This window comes from Eptatretus burgeri, chromosome 11 (genome assembly GCF_056783735.1).
Source record: "Eptatretus burgeri isolate ZD-2024b chromosome 11, Ebu_testis_v1, whole genome shotgun sequence".
In the NCBI taxonomy this organism is placed as follows: Eukaryota; Metazoa; Chordata; class Myxini; order Myxiniformes; family Myxinidae; genus Eptatretus; species Eptatretus burgeri.
The window spans coordinates 99,762,898-99,777,804 of record NC_140971.1 but is presented as its reverse complement, the minus strand read 5'-3'; the positions used below and the strand labels follow the sequence as shown (position 1 = coordinate 99,777,804).

Genomic DNA, 14,907 nt, shown 5'->3' with positions numbered 1-14,907 from the left:
AGGTTTTTCTTCATCATTCCCATGAGGTTCTTCATCATCACTGGAACAACTTTGGCATTCTTCAGGTTCCAGGATCTTTTCACTTCATGCTTGAGGTTTTGCTATTTGGTCATTTTCTTGATTTCTGCATTGTTGGTCCAAAATCACTGCTATTAACACCTCAATTAGCAATGCCTTCCTCTTTTTTTTAACCTCAGTATGATATCTGGTCACAATGCTTTGTTTTACATGTTCACGCTCAATGGAATCATTCGGTCGTACGTGGGCGGTACTTCAATGTTTTCACTGATTGCTTTTTGGTTCATTTTCCCACAAATTTTCTGGAACTGGAATATCAAAGTTTTTGTGGAAGTGCCAGCGGATTACTCAAAAAACTCTGTTGTGTCGTTGTGTGTACAGCTGTTCTGACATGAGTTTGTTTTTGTTTTGTTTGGTGTTCATCATATATCATTCTCTTTGCTAACCCCACCTCCACCCCTCACCTCTCTTTTTTTACCTCCTCCCTCCTAATAAATTGCAGTACTCTCCTCCCACACCTCTGTTGCTCTCTCGCTGTCACTGCTTATCTATATATCTATCTCTCTTGCACTCCTCCCTCCCACAGTGAATAGCAACGTTTGGTGAAGTGTCGCTCTCCCTAGCTCCCCTTTCTTCATCCTTTTTTCTTCCCCTCTCACCTTACATCTGTCTCTGTCTCTGTCTCTGTCTCTGTCTCTGTCTCTGTCTCTCCTCTCTCTCTCCCTCCCCCCCCCTTTTATTGTCCCCATCAGCGAAGCAATGGGTTGCATTTGCTAGTATATAATACATCGTGGTTATATACCTGGGATAATTCAATTGCATTGGGTGATGGACTAACATCCAGGCCTGAGGCCTGCCGATCTGTGCTGCTTCATGCAATGGTGGCGCATGATTTCATTGGGGTGGAGTCAGGTCAGCTATCCAGCCCATGGGTGTGAAGCAGTGCGGTGGAATCAGGGCAGCTGAACACTGACCCATGTGGAAGAAGTGATATTTTCTCAGTCGACAAAGGACATAACTTTGTGAAAAATTGATAAAACTCCCTGAAACTCGATCTTCTGCAATTTATCAAAATAAAGCCACGTACCACATTTCAGTTGAATATGTTAAAAGGTATAGGAAAAAAAGTCTAAAAACCACAGGTGTGATGGATGGACAGACAGAAGGACAGCAAACCTATAGTCCCTCTGGTGAAACCAGAATGGACTAATAAATCCAAACAGTTCACTATTCCCATGCAATCTCTTGCATCTATTTTACCTTATACCATTCTTCCTCTTGCTATTCTTCTTTTTTACCTTATTATTCCTCTTCTTCCTTTTCAACGGCCACAATCATTCCCACGTTCTTGTGGGGTTGGCCGAGGGAAGCTTGGCCCAAGTATTTCATGAACCAGCAAGCCAGGCTTGACGTTCGACTAAGTAGTTCGAGCAGGAACTTAGGATTTGTTCAGTGTACCAGATATAGCTCGCCTACTCTTCGCGAAGGACCTGATGGGATATTTAACATCCACCGACTAATGTCGGCAGACGGGCCTCCGTTTCAACGTCCATCCGGGGATGGCACACATATTGATGAATCACCCGGCCTGTGAAATGAGCCCATTCACGGCATTGCAAAACAAAAGGTCGTACTGTGTGTGCAGCTTTGCCATACGTTTGTTTTCACATTTTAATATAAAAATCTAACACTCTCACTACGTCTCTCCCCCATCTACTTTCTCAACAATCCTGTGGAAGAAGTCCTTTCATCCTTGCCCACTGAATTCACCACCACACCACTGAAGGTCTGAGGAATTTATCAGGGGTAAAGTGACTTTCAGACCACCCTGTACAGTACCAATACACAATAAATATTTAATTTATTTTTCTTACAAGTTACAGTAAAGAACCACTCACCTAACGGTGAACACCAACAATATTTACAAGAACATCGGCACAAATGGATTTTGGTGTATCGAACACAGAGACTCACCGCACTGGGTCATGTTGCTTGGTATCAGGGTCATTAGCCGTGACCTTCAGCAAAGTCGAGTCAATGGTCACGCTCTCAAGGACAGCAATGAGGAAAACGGACTTTGAGAATTCCGGCGCATCGTTTGCATCAGTCACGATGACCTGTATATGTGCTTTGGAGAGACCATTACGTGCGTCTTCTACCAGAGGTACCATGTTTAGAGCTGTTAGTGTCAGATTAAACTCGTTTTTCGTCTCAAAGTCCAATCTCTGTAGGGAAAACAAACATGGGTAAAGGGTGAATGAAGAGGATGGATACAGGACAGGATGAGACACGTATGCATGGAAAGTCAAAACGCATGGAGGGAACGAAGAGATATTCTTCTTTCTCCCTTAAACTCACCTCTCCACCCAAACTCACCTTAGCCAATTGGAGATGGCCTTGATTGCTTTTCAAATTGGACGACACATTAAAAATCCGATCAGGGTCTCCATCAGAAACGTTGAAGATGACCTGCCAACTTTTAGAGCCAAACTCATCTGCATCCCAGGCTGCGATCTCCATCACCTTGGTTCCCTTGGGACTGTCCTCGCTTATCGTTACTGGACCATACTGTGGGAGGTAGACCACACAGATGGACGATCTTACCACCAATGCAGGTCCTTATTGCATTAACTTAATTTTTCAGGTGCAAGTGGGTGTACACATTGGTTTTAAGTCAAGTTAACAGTTAAGAAGCGTGCACGTTTTTGTGCACCACTGACCTCGGTGACATTGAAGATTGGTGCATGGTCGTTGTCATCAATAACATCGACTATCACCTGACAGGTTTCATTCAGTCCTGTGGATAAGAGCAGCAGTGAATGTTCTATCATGCAGAATGTGCCTTTGATTGCATAAATGGTTATAGACTTGTTTAACAACTTCTTCTTATAATCACAGAAGCATGAAAGGTGTTAGATAAAAGGTATTTCTTTGACCTCTTGAAAATGCAGTGAAAACAATGACCATTCACATAAAGATACCTCCTTCATCTCTACCCATACCATTCATCTCGCCCAGAAGGGGATGCGAGACTATTGCTGTGCGTGTGTGCACGTGTGTGTGTGTGTGTGTGTGTGTGTGTGTGTGTGTGTGTGTGTGTGTGTGTGTGTGTGTGTGTGTGTGTGTGTGTGTGTGTGTGTGTGTGTGTGTGTGTGTGTGTCCACATCGATATATTTTCTTTTTAGAAATGCTTTTCTCTGCAACCGCTTGTCTTACCGATGCTAAACTTTAAACAGAGGAACTCCCCATGGGGAATATTTTATTGCCAACGCTGACGTCATAGGTCACATGGTATGGCAACCATATTGGATTGAAGAGAAAAATTTGGACATCATTTTCTCCAAAACCGCTCAACGACAAAAATTTAAACTTCGCATATGTCATAAACTCCCCCATGGAGTATATAGGGTGATAATGACGTCATCGGTGAAGTGGTATTCCAGCCATAATTGGTTGAATTTAACTCCTTATCCAAAAAAAATCTGAAACTTCATATATCTGATGTATGACCAGATGTGAGTGAATAATTAAATTTGTGACATTCATAAGCCATGCCAACAAACTATGTGACATGATATGGGTACTTGGGCCATAATAGCAGTGTGCTATAATAGTAGCATGTTCGGTTAACGATGGTATTTTTGTTCAGAATGAGAGTGCGAGGTGAGACTACTGTATCTGCTCTACGAGTGCCATTCTAATTGAAAATAGTGCTCAATCATACAAAGATACCTCCTTCATCTCCACTCATATCACATGCCATCACAGTCAACTTGTAGCGATTCACTTCTCCACGATTGACGTGCGCTGTGCTCAGAGTCATTCTTCCAGAGATAGGATCAACACTGAACATGGATTCTTTGGGCAGTGGAGGGTCTTGTTCCACGATGCTGTAACGGACATCTGCGTTGGGTGTCGTTGGATCGTCAGCATCGGTGGCAGTCACCTTGACGACAAATGTACCTGTTAGGAAATGAAGAAGAGTTATTTATTTACTTTTACTGTCCACCCTAAAGTTTGTTGTTGTTGTTGTTGTTGTTGTTCCACGAACAACATTTAAATGGCACGCTTTTATAAGTGTGACAAGTTTACAAGAGTGAGAAAAGCGAATGGTCACGTTGTAGATGATCCGTACCAGGCTCAGCGGTCTCTTGTACCACACCACAGTACATTTGATGATCAAAGTGTGGCGCGTTATCGTTTGCATCCTTAACAATTACACTGACTTCCAGGGGAAGGTCCAACAAGACACCATGTTCATCCCGAGCAGATGCAAGGAGAATGTGCTGCAGGGCCAGTAAGAGGAAGAGGACAACATCGAATGAGGTGAAAAGAATAGATGGAGGGGAAGACTTGGGAAGAGAGACGACAGGGTAACACCTCAAATATAATATACCTTGTGTGTCCATAACTTAGTACGAGTTACTCATTGAGCATGTCTTCAAAATCACACAATTTGTTTTATTCTGCATGATGTTTCCATTGAAGATAATTTCTGCACAAACATGCAGAAAGAAAAGGGTCATTTGGTCCAGCATGCATGTGTTAAATCTCTATTGCATGATAATTAATTATTTTTAATTATAGCATTTGATTAAGCTTCTTTTATATCCACTCATTCCTTTGTTAAATTTAGCATTTCCAATTTTGTTTCACATATCAGTAATATGACCACACAGTATAACAGGTTGTTTAAGTATATATAGCAGTATAGCAAATATTAAGCAGGTTGTTTGAAATGAAACCAAAATTCGTCCAAAAATAAATAATTATTATACATTCTTATGATCGAATCCGGGTTTTTGGATCAAAACAAGGCCTTGTAATTTCAGTGGAACAACCAAATTAAACACGTAATAATCATCATTATGGGGAGATAGATGTACGGTTTCAATCAATGCCCCGATCACGGTGCTGTGCCGTCATGTCAAAATGGAAAGTTTAAAAGTAGGTCATATGGGTAGACGAAGCAACTTCAGAACAAATGCATCGTTTGGTGAATAACCTGAAGCTCAATAAAGTCCCAAACACTCTGATAAAGGTGTTTTCATGAGCACGCAGCGGCACGGTGAGGCAGGTGGGCGGTGGGTGTAGGAAGGAGAGACGGGTTATTAGCAATGCCATCCAGACAATCGGGTTTCGAGGCATACTAGAACGGAAGAGAATAAATCTGAAATAAAGACAACAAAAATAGTCGAGCAAAATGCTATAATGAGCATCGATGTTGTGCACCTTAGGTGTCATGAAAGGAGAAAAGAGAATATTCAATTTGATTCTTCACTCGGATAAGACCATTGAACCCGAGCGAAGGTTCTAAATCATGAAATGTACATTGAACGTGCTGTGAACACCATGTATGACATGAGGATTCATGGACATATGACGTGAGATCAACGGCGTCGAGGTTAATGAGCCCTGTTCAAATGATCAATTTTAAATTCTCATTTATAATTGCTTTGATGTACTGGATGTTAACTTAAGTGGAATGGTAATTCACCTTGATACCTTTTTCTCATCGTTTCCATCGTTATTATTTGTATGAAGTATATAATATACATCATTAATACACGATGTCATCAACACGAGTTTGCATTCACAAGAGATATACCGAAAAGATATGTCATATTTAGATATACCAAGTTATATTGAACATGAACAAGTTATTTAATACAAGCAAATACTAAGAGAAGAACCGAGAAAAAAAAGGGAGGGGGAGGGGAGAGGTGTGTGGGAAAGGGAGAGATATAGGGATTGATGTGTGGTAGGAGGATGCTGCACTGTATTATAAGGTGGCAGAAAGAGAGAAAGAGAGAAAGAGAAAGAGAAAGAGAGAGAGAGAGAGAAAGAGAAAGAGAGAGAGAAAGAGAGAGAGAGAGAGAGAGAGAGAGAGAGAGAGAGAGAGAGAGAGAGAGAGAGAGAGAGAGAGAGAGAGAGAGAGAGAGAGAGAGAGAGAGAGAGAGAGAGAGAGAGAGAGAGAGAGAGAGAGAGAGAGAGAGAGAGAGAGAGAGAGAGAGAGAGAGAGAGAGAGAGAGAGAGAAAAGTCGGGGTAGGGGAGTTAGCAGTGTTATGTTAAAAATGTTATGCTTTATGAAACACACACACACACTGATTACCTACTACAGTACGTACTATATGCAACCCAAAAACCTTGAATAACTTTCACCCTTGTTGTCGGAGAATTTCAATAAACAAATGATAAAAACGTTTCATTATCGACGTTTCAGGGAGATGTCCATAAACATTCATCTTTAGATACAGCTGCCAATCGTCGTGACGGGTGGAAAAAAGATTTGGATCGGTAATTTAGAAAACATGAATACAGCAAAGGGCTTGGAAATCGGGTGTTATCAAACATATTTTACTTGAAAACTCACAAAGAGAAACCATATATAACCTTTGTTAAGCACACTCGGTTCATATAAAATAGCCAATTGCTTTAGAAACAGTCATGAAGCCAAAGGAAAACATGATCACACATATGCTGCTGTGGTTAAAAGTTAAAACCTTCACCACCCATCATCATCGTAAGATACAGGATGAAACTTTGCCTCCACGGTGCCTGTAATCAAGCATGCAGGTATGCATACACAACCTCAGAGAGTCCCTTCACACACTCAAATCTACCCATACATACCATGTCCGTGTGTGCTGTCTACGTATCTTTACCTTGTCGCAATTTCTGACTACACATCCTGATTGGGACACGAACTGGACTGCTATTGATGGAAGGATGCTCGGAAAGTGGCTTAAGCATTCAAGCGTGCACTCCAATGAAACAGTTGATAATGAACGGCTGGCTTGGCAAGTGATAACAAGCTGATTGATAATGGCACATCCCCACAAAAAAAGCCTAAACATCGCTGATTTGATTACGTTTTCAGATTTCACTCCAGATTTTGAGTTATTTAGTCCACGTCATCCGATCCTCCAAACTCAAGTCATATTTCGATGATATACTTTAATTAGTCCGTGAGAGTAGATCGTGGAAAATTGCACCATGCAATGCATAAAATCGTTCCAAGCTCCTCATTTGAAAACTAGAGCATTTACAAAAGCGATATGTCCAGTGATTTGTAGGTGCATCAATGAGGCATTTGAAGATATGAGTGAGGAAAGTGAAAACAACAACATTTTGAGTGCTTTGTCATTAATAAACAGTTGTGGCTTGTTCCATGTCAAGGCATTTTTGAGCAGGTCGAACAAAATGGTGAATCAAGACCCCAGCGAGGGAGAGCGTGGTGTCCAAGGATGCACCTTGATGAAGGATATAATTAAATAAAGCCATTAATCTCCTCAAAAAGAATGTTTTAATTAACCCAAACACCCAATTTTCATTCATATACCACCTTGGAGTTTCCTTAGTATGCATGCAAAGTTTCAGGTTGCAAGGTTTCATGGTTTTGGAGTTATGGAGGAGACAGACTGACTGACTTACACTTTCTGACATTCATCAGCATCAACACAGGTAGCCTCATCATAATATGACACCAGATATGATCAGGATAAACTTTACACCCAGTTACATGCAGCAATTAAAGGGGGGATACTTACATAATGATATGAAATGTGTACAGCATGGTGTACAAGTAGTACACTCACCTTGAGCTGTCTATTCTGGGTTCGATTCCCAACCCGATTTATAAACGGTCCCATTGGTTCTTTCCGGCAGGTTGTTGCATCACCAAGTGTGACGTGCCTGAGATGGACGTTAGGAATGAAATGCCACCACTGACATTCACAAATGTACGTCAATGATCCCACGGTGTCTCGCGAACCGGAGGTGAGTTATCACTGACGCCTCGAATAAATTACAAATCCCTGGCTTTACGAGCTCAATTCAAGCGACAAAACTGGCCAACTGGGTCATGAAAGACTTGAGCCAATCATACTTGCTCTTTCAGCTACCAACCTCATACGATGGAGCATGTGTAGTAAGAAGAGAAATGATCATATAAAAGAATAATTAAATTATGAATATCTTTTTAAACAAATTCACACATATATATATATATATATACCTTTTTATATACAATATAGAGACTCATGGAAAAACGAGATGACAAACGGGTAACAATGTGACAGTGGGGGGTAGTGATGCAGTGAGGCTATGGCTGGACGCAACAACCAAGGGAATGAATGAACAGGAATACAAGACTTTGACCTTGGAGTTCAGGAGCCAACATTCAAAAAGACCCAGAGATTGGTTGACGTAGCACACCCAGTATTACGAAGGTTTGATTCCATAGTCTATTAGTTGGAGTCTTATACTACCTGCAATTATATGACCAGTAACTAAATTTATCGTATAAAATGTTGGGAACAAGTCTGTATACATTTACAGATAAGTAACTGCTCATCGTGTCTTCAACCAATTTGGAACATAATGTTATCAGCCACTAAACTTTGGCCCAGTCAAGCGAAGGGAGGTCCATGTCTTCTCTGATGCCAGTGATCTTGCTATTGGAGCTGTTGCTAACTTCAACTAATCAACGAGAATGAACAGCCATATGTGTCCCTTCCATGAACCAAAGCAAGAGTCACACCTTTGCTCGCCTTCTCAGTGTTCGGAATTGTGTGGTGTAGTGTTCGCTAGTGTTGGTGCAAACAGTGGAGCATGAGCTGAAAGATTGAGTGACCTTATATAGCACTACCTATTGCACAGAAAGCAAGGTAGTCAAGGGTACATTTCAAATGAGTCAAAGCTCTTCCACGTGAACATAGGAAATTGAGTTCACAAGATACACAATGTGTCTACTCCCCATCAGTGCCATCACGCCCCCACAGACGAGAACCCTGCTGACTTCGTTTAATGCTCAATACAAGCGAGCCAGCTCGGAAGAACCTTCTGGTTAACATGGTCAGAGTTTATTTGGCAGCCAGACCCCTCTCCAATTCAGACTGGAGATATCTTCTTGACATCAGTTTCTACTCGATGAAGAAAATCCGGAAGTCCGCAAACAAACCTTTATCCTCTCCACAAAGGTCACCGACAACCCAGACTGTTGGGACTCCAGAGAAAGTGGACAATATTTAGGTTGTGAGCGCTTCTCTCGCTTCTCCACCTGGACCTCTCTCAGATGGGCAGTTGCGACATTAATCATCCTGGTAAAGATCTTCAAGTCTGGAAGGGAGAATACTACTGATTCCAGTCAATCATATAACCAGAATGAGGGAAAACCTTTCAGACAGGCAACAGTAGAAGAGCTATGGACGGCAGAGAAGGTCCTTCTCCATGGTGTACAAAATAAGTGTTTCAGCAAAGAAATATCCAGCCTCAAAGCAGATTAGAATATTGGCATAACCCTGCACAACACTATGAAGAGGGGCCCGCTCTACAAATTGAGTCCATTCCTCGACAGAGACAGGATTATTAGAGTTGGAGGTGGACTTCGATTAGCCGAACCTTGATCTTGGAGGTCATCATCTCGCACCCCTTCCAAAATACAGTCAAGTCTCCAAGCTGATCATCAAACACTTGCATTGGGAAGCACAACACCCAGGTGGACACACGACTGTGGCAGTTGTATGGGCTGGAGGCTATTTGATCCTTAGAGCCCATGACCTCATAAGAAGAGTTATCAGCCAATGCGTCGTCTACTGAAAACTAAGAGACAAGCTTCTTACCCATCTCATGGCTGACCTACTGGAGGAAAGAGTCAAAGCAACACCCCCCCAACCGCCCCCTCCCCCCCACCCTTTACCAATGTTGGAATGGATGTATTTTGTCCATGGACCATCGCAACTAGAAAGACACAGGGCAATACAATAAACTGCATGCGCCATGGTTTTCTCTTGCCTGTGCACCAGAGATATGCATATTGAGGTTATCGATGCAATGGACGCTTTAGCTTTCATCTCAGCACGATGGAGATTTGTTTCACTTTGTGGTCCAATTGCACGACTGCAATGTGACTGGAGAACACATTTCATCCGAGCCCAAGGCGAGCTGAACCAAGAACATAGAGCAAGATACGAGTCAGCAAATGGTTATACATGGGTTTTTAACCCACCCAAGGCATCTCACTTTGGAGAACTGTGGGAGTGACAAAATTGAACCATTCGGCGTGTTCTCGCTTCAATGTTCGCCAAGCTGCGGAAACATCAACTCACTTATGACGTACTTTTACCAGCTTTATGGCTGAAGCATGTGCTGGTGTAAACTCTCAGCCCATCACGACAATCTCATAAGATGCCAATGATCCTCGGGCTCTCACTCCTGCCATGCTTCTGACCCTGAAAACCCAGCTTCTCGAAGCACCTCCTGGTGACTTCAACGAGCCGAACTTATATAAACGACGACACTAGCGACATGCTCAGTACCTTAATTGCTGATTAGTTCTGGCTATGATGGCAAAAGGAACATCTCCAGAGGCTACAATTTCACTTAAAGTGGAACGAGATCACAACCCCTGACATCTCCGAGGTAGACGTAATTTTCCTTCAGCACAAGGAACTTCCTCAGAACAAATGGCTGCTCGCTCAAGTTAGGCGAGGCCGCTCTGGAAAAGGCACTTACCTCCAAGCCCAAGCACTCTAATTTGCAGTTCATGTTCTTTTGTGAACCCTGGTTGGTTGTTATTTGATAAAAATGTACAACCTCAATTCTTAGTCGGGGAGTGTAACGGTCCTAAGAACGATTTTATTAACAGGAATCTAACCTTTCTTGGAGACGAGGGTTGTTTTTGCACAGTTGATTTGCATGGCTGTTTTACAGGTAATGCCTTTGGTTATTAAAGCACGAAGATGGGTGGAACCGAGGTTGAAAACCACCCAGTTGGATGGAGTTTCGTCTGGAGCCTGGTCTGTGCCAAGTGCCATGAGATCTGACTTGCAGCCAGATTTTATGAGGAGGTTCATTTTAAGAGCTACTTGGGTCCTGTGGCATCACAAGGTTCTTTGCTGCTCTATAGTCATTATCCTTTCTTGTTTTCAACTCTACAGAATCAGTCAAGTGACTAAAAACACGTATTTACCCTGTCGTAGGAGAGGGTATCGCGGTTTGGGTCCGTTTGCTTGTTTGTGTTTGTCTGCACAGAACTTTCGTGTTTTTCTCCGCAAGCACTTGTCGGATTGAAATGAAATTTGAGACGATTGAGACGAAAACCACCGCAACCATGTTGGAAAAACGGGGAAAAATTGGACCTCTGTCACTCTGAAATCGCACCAGGAAAAAATTGATACTTGGTACATGGCAAGTTCTCCTCATGGGGAATAAGTGTGATGTTTTTATCATATCATAGGTGCCTTCGTTATGACATCATAATTGCATATGTATAACACTACATCTGATCAGCATGAACATTTTTGAGGGTCATCTCTGGATAAAATGGTCCACAAAAAAAATTAATGATGATGTCATCAGTCACGTGATCCGGCAGCCATTAAAAAAAAAATTTTAACCTTAAAAAATAAAAAAAAAATCTTCTTTTGTGAAGTGGCTGAACACATCAAGGCAAAACTTTACAGGTATGACCACCTATCCATGAGGTACAAAAGGTTCACACATATGAATGATGTCATAGGTCACATGGTTTGGCAGCCATATTGGATTTACCCGAAAACCTATTTAAAAAATCTTCTTCTCCAGAATGGCTCGACAAATCGAGGGGAAACGTCACACAAATGTTCCCCAAGCCATGGATGTCCAGGTTTGTTGAGGAATAATTGATAGGTCACATGGTTTGGCAGCCATATTGGATTGAAGAAGAATCTTAAATAATATTTTCTCTGGAACCGCTTAATCAATCGACACAAAACTTGACATTTATGATGTCGTAGTAATGGGGAATACATGCTTTAAATTTCCACTTGATTGGACACATGGTTGTTTACAGCCCAAATTAGTTAATTTTTTGATATGGTTTATTTTTGTTTTTTGATTATTTTTTATTTATTTATTTTTGAATAAGGCTCACTTGGCTGTGCCTGGATGGGTTTGAGGGTAGAGGAGTAGCAACTGAAACCAGAATCCTATCCAGGTTCCTCCTGATGACTTCATCTTTGCATTTTGCTCGTTTTGGTTCCTTCTGATGACTCCACTGCAGGACTTGTACCTGTTTGGTCCTCCATTTGAATTTAATTTATTTTATTTTAATCCCATTCTGAATTCAAGTGAACAATGAATAATAATAAAGGAACATCATGGGTCAGGGTCAGGTGTCCGATCAAAGCAGGGTTGCATCAAAGCCGGACGTCTTGGTACCCGGTCATCACTGCCATCAGTTATAATGTGGCAGTTCTAGTTTTGTCTCTTATTAATTACACAACACACCAGTACACAAACGCCACACAAAATGCACCACACAAAAGAAGTCCTGACAAGGGTCTGCAATCTCTGATTGCTCTTTCTCTTGCCGTTTTCTTGTCTTTTTTTGTCTTTGCAGTCACCTTTCTCTGAAAGGAAGCAGTTACAAGACCCCGTCTCTGTGCCAGCATGTGACATTTCTTTGTATAACAGTTGACACAGGCTGATGAAATTAGAGCCATCGTGTGCTCCAAGCTACACTTTAACAGAAACCAGTATAGAATATCAGCAATAGCAACATTACATCTCAATCATTAATTTGGGTGAAATTGTTGGATCATATGCCCGAGAAAATCCCAGCTTTGACGGAAGATGCAGTGCTCTATTGATATTTGTGCAATTCCAAATTTAAACACGATTCAAATGTATACAGAATATGTATTTATTTAGTATCGACCACTTGGAGTAAAACAATGTAAAATAATCGTCGTTATTGCTTGATTTTGTCACCAAAGCACTAGTGTTACAGACACTGCAGTCATCAGTTTTTTGTATACATAGTCAAGGCTCATGGAACAGCTGAGACAAGTGCACTGAGCAGAATAGAATGCAACAGGACAAATGGAACAGCAGAGAGAGAGGGTAAACACCAACAGCAGAGTTGAAGGCCATGATAAAGGGAGAGTTGGATAAACAATGAGTGTGGGGAGCATTGAGGGTTGGGGGTCAGGACAGGATGTGCAGAGTGGACAATATAGATACAGAAGGAAACTCTCAAGAAGGAAAACTGGAAAGTTGGAAGAAAGAGGGATTGGAGTGGGGTTGGGGAAAGGGTGGGTTAACAAAGGTAGAAAAGATCATGATTTTGGATTGGGGAAGATCTGAGATGGTGGTGAACAGTTGTCTTGAAGATCTGGGGGGGGGGGGTGAAGAATCCTGGATTTAGGTAGTTTCACCAAAAGGGAGTTGATGGTAGACCATGTGTGCCCTGCAGTTACCTTGGGGGGGGGGAGAGGACAAAGCATGGAAGGAGCAGAGGATGCAAGACCAGAAAAGAGGTCGTAGAAGACAGAGACCACCGACCTGTCTGTGATGGCGAAGTGAAAGGCCCATAGACTAAGCTTCATCGTGGGAGATTCCAATGATCTTGAAGGCCTTGGTTTCCACGACGTCAAGCTGAGAAATGTGTGAGGAAAGGGAGCCAGCCCACAAGGGATAGCAGTGCTCCAAATGGTGGATACAAGTTCAGGTGTGCCCAGGAAGAACTTTGTATGACGGAGGATGCCCAGTCGACGGCTGGATTTGAAAGCCAAATTTGAAATGTGGTTTTCCCAAGAAAGGTCATGGCTGATAGTGAGACCCAGGAGCTTGAATGGCTGAACTTCCTCAAGAGGATTGTTAAGAAGGTAGACAGGAGGGTTTGCCAGACAGAGTCGATAGGAGGGGTTTCAGAGAACGATAATGAGAGTGAGATATTTGTTGGGATTGAGAGACATATTCCAAGTTTTGACCTGCCTGTTTGAAAGATTAGGGATGTCACGGCAGAGGGTGGAGTCATCAGCAAATAGATAAAGGGGATTTTCCAGAGTCAGAGAAATCATTTATGAAGATCAGGAATAGGACTGTGCCCAGAACGCTGCCAAGAGGCACTCCAGCCTTGACAGAGAGAGTAGATGAAAGGGTTCCATTGAGAACCACATGTTGGCAATGAGAGTAGAGGAAGTCATTAAGCCATGTGTGGTGTTGGCCGTGGAGTCAGAGAGTTTGGAGAGCAAGTCAGGATGTCAGAGTGTATCAAAAGCATAAGAAATGTCCAGAGATGGCCCTGATCTCATGTCTGACATTGAGGGCCTGCATCCATTGTTGGGTGAGTAGAAGCAGCATGTCCAAGGTGGAGTGACTTTGTCTGAAACCAATTGGTGATCTGAGATTAGGTTATTGGATAAAACGAAGGATTTCATGTCAACTTCGATGATTGATTCCAAGACCTTGCTGATGATTGGAAGTAAGGTTATGTTGTGTAGTTAAGGATATCAGTTTTTGCACCTTTTTATGTAATTCAGTGATGCTGGCTAATTTACAAGCAGGTGGAAGAGGACCTTGGGCAAATGATAAGAGTGAAAAGGGCAGAGAGAGGATGTGAAAGAGCAGCAGAGCAGGTTTTTAGGAGATGTGAGCTGATGCCGTCCGGTCCAGTTGCAGAGTTAGAGTCTATGGTTGACAATTCTCCCCCTTTTCAGGTGAGAAAGACACTGAGTCCAGGACCATTTTGGTATGGTAGAGTGAGGGGTTGAGGACACAAGATTTGAAGCAAACACAGAATTGAGGCATTTAGCCTTCTCATGAGCGGAATCTGTGTGGTGCCATTTGAAGAGGGGTAAAGGATGGAAAGAGAGCACGCACCAGAGACAGAATGAACGAGAAGGGCACTCGGTAGAGCGCATACCTCCACCACGTAATGCCTGATCCACGAGAACATATCTGGCCCAATACATTTTTGAGATGTCGTGCTATATATCGTTTTGGCTTGATCTCTCATTGGTGAAGAATCACTTTTTTTTTTCAATTCTCGGATCCAGATCCGGATTCGGATCTTCACCAAAATCGAATCAATTTGCTCTTACCACACATCCAACCTGTCCATT

The 14,907-nt window shown here is 42.3% G+C and overlaps 1 protein-coding gene and 1 long non-coding RNA gene across 3 annotated transcripts in view; one reads left to right on the top strand and one right to left on the bottom strand.

Moving 5' to 3' along the window:
* LOC147017756 (uncharacterized) overlaps positions 1–12,167 on the top strand; it is a 13,065-nt gene extending 898 nt beyond the window's left edge. The window contains exons 2-4 of the long non-coding RNA XR_015049620.1: positions 4,251–4,391; positions 7,688–7,798; positions 10,733–12,167. This is a non-coding gene — a long non-coding RNA (uncharacterized LOC147017756). The remainder of the gene's footprint in view (positions 1–4,250; positions 4,392–7,687; positions 7,799–10,732) is intronic.
* Positions 1–14,907, bottom strand: part of LOC147017755 (cadherin-17-like) — a 168,643-nt gene that overhangs the window by 76,060 nt on the left and 77,676 nt on the right. For both annotated transcript variants that reach the window (XM_085847642.1, XM_085847643.1), the window contains exons 9-13: positions 4,154–4,304; positions 3,751–3,981; positions 2,739–2,815; positions 2,395–2,586; positions 1,993–2,243 (exon numbers count right to left, since the gene is read on the bottom strand). In XM_085847642.1, the coding sequence (XP_085703768.1) occupies positions 1,993–2,243; positions 2,395–2,586; positions 2,739–2,815; positions 3,751–3,981; positions 4,154–4,304 (902 nt within the window). The remainder of the gene's footprint in view (positions 1–1,992; positions 2,244–2,394; positions 2,587–2,738; positions 2,816–3,750; positions 3,982–4,153; positions 4,305–14,907) is intronic.